Source organism: Petaurus breviceps, unplaced genomic scaffold, assembly GCF_028583685.1.
Source record: "Petaurus breviceps papuanus isolate PSGF00001 unplaced genomic scaffold, PetGlider_PUasm1.0 126, whole genome shotgun sequence".
Classification (NCBI taxonomy): Eukaryota; Metazoa; Chordata; class Mammalia; order Diprotodontia; family Petauridae; genus Petaurus; species Petaurus breviceps.
The window spans coordinates 75,708,137-75,717,772 of record NW_027185655.1 but is presented as its reverse complement, the minus strand read 5'-3'; the positions used below and the strand labels follow the sequence as shown (position 1 = coordinate 75,717,772).

Genomic DNA, 9,636 nt, shown 5'->3' with positions numbered 1-9,636 from the left:
ATCTGGATTTTTTCTTTTGGTTTACAAGAATTATAACCAGCACAATTTTGAAGAGTCCAGTATGACACTGTTATATACAAATTGACTGGAACAAGACATGATCAGTGAAAATCTATACGGTATGAAACATTCTCTTGGGATCCTCTGACCTTGATAGGGACGAGTTGGAGAAATCAAATTCTTCAGGGAGGCATTCCATTTTTGTTTGCATAAAGGACTGCCTCCAGTAATGCATATACATTCACAGCATTATAAGCACACTGCTCTTATTAAAGGGCCACAGAAGTTCCCCTTGTGTTAAACTAATTGGTTAGGCTCCTGCTAAGTGGATGGATAGATAGATGAACTGGAAAAAGTCAAGTTTTTATAATTCTTTAAAGGTGGGATTAAAGAGCTTAAAGATACCTTTTCCTTGACTTCATTTTTTCAGACAATTTCTTAACATATTTTGAATGTTTATATTACTAGATTACATTTAATTCCATGCTCCCCCAAGTCCCAATTTTCTTCTGCCATTATTATACTTGACAATTTTCAGGTCACCTTGTTATCATTTGATGGAATTATGGGAAAAACCTTGGTTTTCTTCTATGTTAATAGTACTTTTACATTACTTATGCTACTTTGAATACTTGAAAAGCATTTAATAAGACATGAAAAGGTAAAATCATATTTACCATGATCAATCGGCATTTACTAAGCAGTGCCAGGTAGTGATGCATATATTCATCAGTGTGAAAATTTATTGAGCACCTACCAGGAATCTGGATTGGGACGGGGTTAAAGTTAATGCTCTCTTTTCAAAACAACATTGGAGAAGCTTTTTAAAATACACATATAAATTAACTTCAAACATTTTAGAACCAGCTATTTACATTAAATATTTTAGGGGAAGGGGGCTCCTGCCCTGTTTTTCTGTCTACATAGAGAACTACATTTATTTAAGCAGAAAAGCAATTCTTCTGATAATTTTAAATTTTGGGAGAATAGCCTGCGTTAATATATCAGAGGCAATACTTTAGGCCAGTTTTTACTAACTCCAGAATCAGTAAGAGGACTAAGAGAGTCAGATATAGTAAATAAACTATAAATTCAAACTGATCACGTTATATACTTAAAACCACTCAAGTTCAATCTTTCTGAGCTTCAGTTTCCTCATCTGTAAAATGAGAGGATTGCATTCTGATGACTTCTGAGGCCCCTTCTGGTTTTAAGTATATGAATTTATGAACTTGTAATTAAAAAGAGCTAATCTTAAATTCAAGTTATGAAGCATTTCTTAAGCACCTACTATGTGCTATGTACTGTGCAAAGTACTTTACAAATATTCTCATTTGATCGTCACACAAAAACCTGGGAGGTGAGTGCTCATTTTACAGTTTAGGAAACAGGCTGTTAAGTGACTTGCCCAGTCACATGGCTAGTAAGTGTGGAGATAGGATTTGAACTCAGGTCTTTCTGACTCCAGACCCAATACTTCAGCCACTGAGCCACTTGGCTACCTGAAGTCACAAAATAATCCACACCTTTTAGGATTTTAAAGAATTATATATATAGTTCAATTGAAATATATAGCTTAAGTTCTCATCTAACTCATTTGTAAAAAAAAAATACACATACACATACATATATGTATAATTATCTGGTGCCAAAAAGCACAGAACATGTTCATAGCTCTTTATAAAAAGCATATTGTGAATAGTGTCAATAAAGAGAAGACAAACAGCATCAGGCATCCTTCAGGTAGGTAAGAAAAAATTTAATTGTAACTTCACAAAAGTAAAGAAATATATAAAAATCAAGTATTTATTTCTGAACGTTAAAAATAATATACATAATAACTTCAATAGTGCTGCTGTCAAGGCTTTTTATTTTCAAACTCATGAGGTTTTTGCCAATCAGGCTGCCTTTACTTAAACGTTAACATCCTCTATCTGGATGTCAGATATTTCCTATCTAATTCTTAGCTCTGTTGCAGGTAGATTGTGCTGTGTGGCCATCATCTCAAAGGAAAAAACTACTTGGCTCTGAAACCTGGATCCTCTTATAAAGAAAAGCAATACAGGAAACCATCAAATGATCTTTTCCCACTGAGATACTGATTGCAAGAAACGATTTCTATAGGAGTAAAATTGGGGATTGGAAACATTGCTTCTTAGTAAAAGTAAATCATTGTTCATGCAGCAACTGTGGATAAGAGATGAAAACCATAGAGGGTCAATGTTACAAAAGCAGGCAAATTTCCAAGTACTTCTGTAGGTTTTGGTCCAAATGAAAAAATAATTGAAGAAACTTGTATTTTCTGAACATCAAAGAAAATTTCCCAGCTATCCTTTACAAATCAAAACTTTCAATGATCTCTAGAACAGCACCTCAATTTGTATCTGTTAAGTTGGTTTAGGTGATACTGTTGGGAAAATGCACATTTTTGGTTACAATATAGATTAGAAGACAAACTGCATCCTCAAAAATGTTAAGTATTCAAAGAAGGATCTTAACAAGATTATTTTAGTAAATTTAGCTCTTAAAAAAAACCCCAAACACCAAAAACTGCCTTTTAGAATTGTCTAGAAAAAAAAAAGTGTAAGTATTCAAATGAAAATTTTGCACAATAGGGGTTACTATTTTTTCAGCCATACTGCAATAGTTGATGCTACCTTATTTCATGATAAATATTTTTTAAAAACATTAAGTTCATTCCTGGCCCAGGGTCCCTGTTAAGCTTTGGATTGTCTGACATGAAGTATATATGTGTCTCTCTACAGACACACAAAGATACACACATTCAATAGAAACTAGCTTTTAAACTCAAGGAACAAAGACAATACAAAGCACTAATATTTTAAATTTAAAATGGTATGTTTCCTTGGCTCCATCATGCAATCAGCATGCCCATCTTAATAGTGATATTCTTATTCTATAGTCTTTGATACATTTTTTACTACATCCTGTTATTCTGCTGGGCAGAATTCCAATGATTTTCCGTAGCAGAAGGCAAAAGAATATCCTGAGTCGGGTTTATTCATCATTATCTGTAGGAGGAAGGGATAATAGAAATTAACAACCAGAAATACAGGTATTCAGGCAAATGACTGATTCTTTAACTTTAAATAACACTAATTTGCCCAAATATGGAATTCTTGATTGTCACATTTTATTAAGAGTGTCACATTATTTCATTATTATTACATGTGGCATAAAACATCAAGGTAGTATTCTATTCAAAACCATATAGCAAGCACATATCAACCAGTTCTGTGGTACATCTGCATCTTGGTTGGATTAGTTCTTTAACACCTTAAATTGACTTTTCTTTCACCTAATATTAAATAACAAATCTGTCACCATATTTAAATCCCTTTTCACTAGTAAAGTTTTTCTTACCTAATTTAACTAAAATCCATAAACTTCTAAATGAGGAATTAAAAAAAGATCATTTGTGTGGACACACTTGTTAATGTCTTTCTTAAATTGTAATGGTTTAACATTTTTTTTTTCCCTTTTTGGAGGGGGGAAGGCAGGGCAACTGGGGTTAAATGACTTGCCCAAGGTCACAAAGCTAGCATTAAGTGTCTGAGGCCAGATTTAAACTCAGGTCCTCCTGACTCCAGGGTTGGTACTCTATTCACTGCACCACCTAGCCGTCCCAAATGGTTTAACATTTTGTGAGCTGATTTTCTAAAATAATTTAGAAGAAGAAAATTTTAATAAGCATTTTATAACATCAAAGATGTCACATTTGGGGCGGCCAGGTAGCACAGCAAATAAGAGCACTGGTCCCAGAGTCGGGATGATCTGGGATCGAATCCGGGCTCAGACGCTTAGCACCCACCCAGAAGAAACACCTGGCCGTGTAACCTTGAGCAAGTTATTTAACCCCGATTGCTTTAAAAAAAAATGTCACATTTATAAAAGAATCCTGATAGAAAAGAACACAGAAACATGCCCAATCTGTATTAGATTTCTCTAGCTGTGCCAAGCCTATGTATGTTTATCTATGCAAAGAAAAGTGTGGATGGATGAGACAAGGTTTCCCGCTTCTCAGTAACCCCCCACCTCCATCAGTCTGACACTCAACCATTCTGCTGTTTGCCTAGAATCTTGCCATTATCCTCTATTACTCAGAAAGTTTAAATCACACTGATCTTATCAAATTGCTCTTCTTGGAGTTTTGCTATATCCTAAAATGACTTTTTACTGTGGCCCACACCTCCTCCAGTTTATAATGACCCAAGAATTGTGTTTAATTCACCACATTAGATAACGTTTTTTTTTTTTTTCAGACACAGGCTAATAATTTCAAAGGTGCCACAACCTTTCTCACCACTGAATAAGTGACTTCTGCCTTCAGAGTCTCTGATTCCTCTGTAATAGTTCATCATAGCTGCTCCCTATTGCTATCCTGCCCCTGAACCAGCTCTTGGTCTCTGGTAAGATCCTGGTAAGGAAAAACTGTCTTAGTTGCATATCTAAAGTAAGTAACTGTTGATACTTTCCCAGCAAATAGTTTGGCAGGGGAGGAGAGATCGACCACTCAAATGGGTAGCTTGTCAAACTGTACTGACTTACTGGATGGAAACTGGAAGTTTTATTAAAAATTGTTTAAAAACATTGTTTTAAAAACTTTATTGTGTATGTGGCACTGCAGCAAGTGCTTCCATGGCTACAAAAAAGAGATGAGAGAACTCCTTCCTTTCAAGAAATATACAGTTTGAAAAAAAAACCAAAAACTAAAACATACAGTTTGGCCAAGGAGATAAGAAATAAATAAAAAATAATCTTCAGTATTTATACTCCAACAGATCTGTGAGTTCACTGATGCAGGTATTCCTTCTCTGGGGAGAGAGACTGCAGCCTCTTCACATCTCCTTGTCTTGTGGGGCAGAGGGATGAGACTGGAGTTTTATTGGTAGATGGAGCTTCTGGATGAGGAAGCTCCCTCTATGAAAGAAGGTCAGCACCTTTTATGTCACTAAAGATAGTTGCTTAGGGTACTGAGGGGTGAAATGACCTGTCACCTAGCCACTGTGTCACAAGTGACCCTTGGATATAGTTCTTCTTGGCTATGAGGCCAGTTCTCTATTCATTACATCAAATTGTGATTCTTGTCAATTTTCCCTTATCAATCCTCTACAAAGGATCTACCTGGCATGCCAGTGTTTTTATCTAGGTCTTCTTACATTTCATTTACCATTGTCATTCATTCAACAAACATTTATTGAGCATCAATTCTAAGTAAGGCACTGGTGCTAAACACTAGTAATACAGAGAAAGAAATTAAACAGACCCTGCCTTCAAGAAGCTTATATTCTACTGAGGAAAACAACACAAACAGAAAAGTACAAAAAAATATTCAGAGTAATTTCTGAAAGAGCTCTACTAGTGGAAAGGATTAGTAGTAAAGGGTAGCACTGGGCAGTTAGCTAGAAGGGGTCTCAGCAGGGTATCAGCAGCCATCAAGCTCAATTCACACAGAAAAAGAATCCCTGTTGTACCAAAGAGACTGTGAAGCCTCTGCCTCAGGACCTATAAGTAAGGAGGAGCTTGTTACACTTCTAGACTGCTCTAAATTGTTAAGGTTTTCTTGACATCAAGTCTCATTTTGCTTCTTTGAGCCTTCCATCCATTACTTCTGATTCTATATTCTGGGATCTAATCCCTCTTTCATATGACATTACTTCAACTACTTGAAAACAGCTTTTCCTTTAAGTCCTCTCCAGGCTAAACAGTTCTGGAGACTAACAGTTTAAGAAGGATGTTGATAAACTAGAAAATGTTCAAAGGAGAGTAAACAGTACATTGAAGGCCTTGTATTTATGTCATGTGAAGATTATTTGAAGGAACTGGTCACGTTTACCCTTCCCCAGAAGGTTCTGTGGAAACGAGGCCATGGAACAAAGATAAGAGCAAGGCATGGTGTATGTTTCTTCATAAATGTGTTTTATTTTAAAACTATTTTTATTTATTTTATTAAATATTTCCCAATTTTAAAAATTTAATAATAATTTAAAAAAATTTGAGTTACAAAACCTCTCCTTCCCTCCAGCCCTTTCCCCCCCTTGAGAAGTACTTTGATTTTGATTATACTTGTGAGGATATACAAAACATATTTCCTTCTTAGCCATGCTAAAAAAGAAACAATAAAAATAAGGAAATTTTTAAAAGTATGCTTCAGTCTGTATTCAAGAGTTCATCAGTTCTCTCTTTGGAGGAGGACAGCATTTTTCATCATGGGTCCTTTGGAATTGCCTTGGATCATTATCTTGACCAGAGTAGCTAAGTCTTTCACAGTTGGTCATACTTACAACACTGCTGTCACTGTGTACAATGTTCTGTTTCTGCTCAATTAACTTTGTATCAGTTCATGTAAGTATTCCTAGGTTTTTCTAAAACGTCCTGTTCATCATTTCTTTCCATCATAATCCTATATCACAACTTTTTCAACCATTTCCCAATTGATGGCTATCTCTTTAATGTCTAATTAAAGAATTGTGTATGGCACAGTCTTATAAAAACCGCTTTAGGAATGCTACCCCTGAGAATGAACTGAAGCAGGCGAGGGAAGCTATGCAGAGCATAAAGAATTTTTCCTAAGCTATATTTGGAGAAAAGAGTAGAGGATTAGCCTTATGATTTCATGAATGTGGTAAGCTCTTGGGAGTTGAAACACTTTCTACCAATGCAGAATGATACCTTCTGTTTTTGTTTTTTTTAAATCAAAGATTTAAAAATACATAGAAGAACCTATGTATCTACATCAGCTTTTTCAGACAAGTCTCATTTTTCTTCCTGTGTCTCCGGAGTGCAATTTCGGAGCCTCTCCCATTCATTCCAGGCCAATTTCCTCTATAGCATTTTAGTCCAATGAGATCCTACTTATTTTTTCATCTTGGACTTTTTGAAATACACTTTCCCAAAATCTATGTCAAACGACACCTGGATTTCCTTATTTCTCTATAACATACTCTAAGAAAAGGAGTGATAATTCTCCCCAAAGTTCCCATTGTTCCCATCTTAACAACCAGTTTCTCCCTATTAGTGTGAATAAGACTGGCTTTTCCACCTCCTGAAGTATGAAATTATCACTAAGGAAAGTCAAGAAATTTTTAACTGCTCTGCTTTTTGTAGAAAGAAAGATTTCAGAAGATGCCTAGATAACTGAAATTTCTCATCACTACTACATCACGCCTCTGTTCCAGACATACATGTACACACAGACTATGAATTCTCCTTTTCCCGTTTTTTTTTTTTAGGTTTAAAATATTTCTGATTAGAAGTATAAGACCTTGGGGCAGCCAGGTGGCTTAGTGAGTTAAGAGCACCGGCCCCAGAGTTGGAATGACTTGGGATAGAGTCCGGGCTCTGATACTTAGCACCACACCCAGAAATAACTGGCCGTGTAACCTTGAGCAAGTTACTTAACCCCAATTGCTTTAAAAAAAAAAGTATAAGACCTTTGGAAAACATATTCTTGATAACATTTGTTTGGCATCAAATGTGTGACGTGGGAACTAAACTCAGGATATACTGACAAAAGTATAGGGTCCAAGACAAGGGAAGTGACAGTTTGTACTGGGTCAGGTCACAATTAGATGATCATTTTCAGTTATAGGCACCACATTATAGGAAGGGTACTGATAAGCTGGAGAGCATCAACAGGAATGTATCATGAATGGTGAAAGGCCTTGAGATTAAGCTGTATAAGGATCATGCCAAGAAATCAGAAAAGATTAGTATAAAGAAGATTCAGAGTACATCTTGATAGTTGTCTTTAAATATTAGAATGCTAATATAGTTGGAAGAAGGTACAGATTTGTTCTGCTTGGCCCCAGAGGGCAAAACTAGGAAAAAGGCACAGAAGTTTCATGTTTAAGATTGATATGAGGAAAAACTTCCTTGCGATTGGAAATAGCTTCAAGTGGAATGGGTTGGTAGGGGATTCCTCCTCCCTGGAGGTCTTCAAGCAGAAATTGGATGACAACTTGTCAGTTACACTGTGCAGAGGTATTTACTTACAGATGTTTCCCTGGGTGGCAGATTATGTCCTACACAAAGTCTATACAAATGGTAGGGTTCTCTAGATGTTGCTGGTTTGTAGATAGAATTGCACATTGAATATGACAGGGCTTTCTCAGTGAGAATGCCTCTGAGATCTATTAAAAAAAAACAAATCAGGTGAATGAAAAAAGACCTCATTGAGATTATCAAGAATTATGAAGTTTTGGCTAAGAAACTCAAGCCTTTAGAAGCACAAACTAGACAAGGTGTCTTGTGAGGTCCCTTGGAATGTGGAAGATGCTGTGATTTTCTGAAACAAGCCAACATATGCCTGAAATGCATAGATGGACATGGAAAAGGACAGCAAACAATATGACTCAAATTTAAGAGACAAAAGATGCCAGAGGCTCAGTACCATTTCAGTGGACTCATGATTTTATATCACAAATACATTCTGAGTAAGTCAGAAGGTATTAGACACAGAAAACACTGAACAAAAATGTAGAATATAATAAATTTCATTTCTAGTAGACAAGAAGTGTCTGGTTACAGATGTGGGAGTCATTTAAGGAAAGAAGTTACATAGACTGGTTAAAATGAAAGTACAAATCAAAGAGCAAATTTTAAAAAAGGATAAAGAAGATGACATTACATGTGATTACAACATCAATTTGGCTGTATCTTTAAAAAAAAACCTACAAAAAGCAAAAAAATGTATCAAAGCAAAGAACCAGCCTAATACAACACTTTTCATGTAGTAGTCCTTGAGAGGCAGTTGTGGGAGGGAAGGAAGAAAGGAAATAGCTGGAATAGGATTTTATTCTCATTGATGAAAACTGAAGAACCATGACACTTGGGACACCTGAGAGTGATGGCTAGCATGTGGATGGCCTTTGAGAATGGGTTCTTGTGATATGGATTGTTCCTTCACAGAGGATCTATGGAAATGCATGGACAAGAATTAAACTAAATAAGAAGGTGTGGATAGGCTGGGGTCAGCCCTTTTAGAGGGAATGAACAAACTGATAAGCTAATAGTTATATTAAGATATTGAAGAAAGTATAGTTATCACAGTTATCACCTCAGAAGTGATAAAGAGGGGTGGCTAGGTGGCACAGTGAATAGAGCACCGGCCCTGGAATCAGGAGGACCTGAGTTCAAGACTTCACTGGCCTCAGACACTCACTAGCTGTGTGACTTTGTGTGTCACTTAACTTCAAATGCCCTCCAAAAAACGGAAAAAAGAATAAAAAGACAAATGAAACAGTCCCTGTCCTCAAGGAAATTTTGTTCTGCTGGGACAAAACAACATATAAATAGGTAAGTAAATATAAAATCAATAAAAAGTGAATGAAATATTTCCTCTGGGTCTACTTTCTCACCAAATGCATCTTTGCAGCCTGGGCCCTCAAGGGGATAACTACCCTAGGATTAAGGGAATCTTTTGGTCCGAATGTCTAAAACTATAGATGTACTTTAGAGATACTGCAACAACAAGATACCCAACAAATTTTAAAACACCAACTAAAAACTCAAATAGAAATCCTAAAAATAAAAATGAAATTCACAAAACTGAAAACAAAACCCCACTAAATTAACAGGAATAAATTGCCAACACTGGAATAAATGGAACTTTTA

At 35.9% G+C, this 9,636-nt stretch overlaps 1 protein-coding gene across 4 annotated transcripts in view; it reads right to left on the bottom strand.

The window, feature by feature from the left end:
• Nucleotides 1-1,738: 1,738 nt before the first annotated feature.
• Nucleotides 1,739-9,636, bottom strand: part of NEK1 (NIMA related kinase 1) — a 186,319-nt gene continuing 178,421 nt past the window's right edge. For all 4 annotated transcript variants that reach the window (XM_069097133.1, XM_069097141.1, XM_069097148.1 and 1 more), the window contains one exon: nucleotides 1,739-3,032. In XM_069097133.1, the coding sequence (XP_068953234.1) occupies nucleotides 3,019-3,032 (14 nt within the window). In that variant the 3' untranslated portion in view covers nucleotides 1,739-3,018. The remainder of the gene's footprint in view (nucleotides 3,033-9,636) is intronic.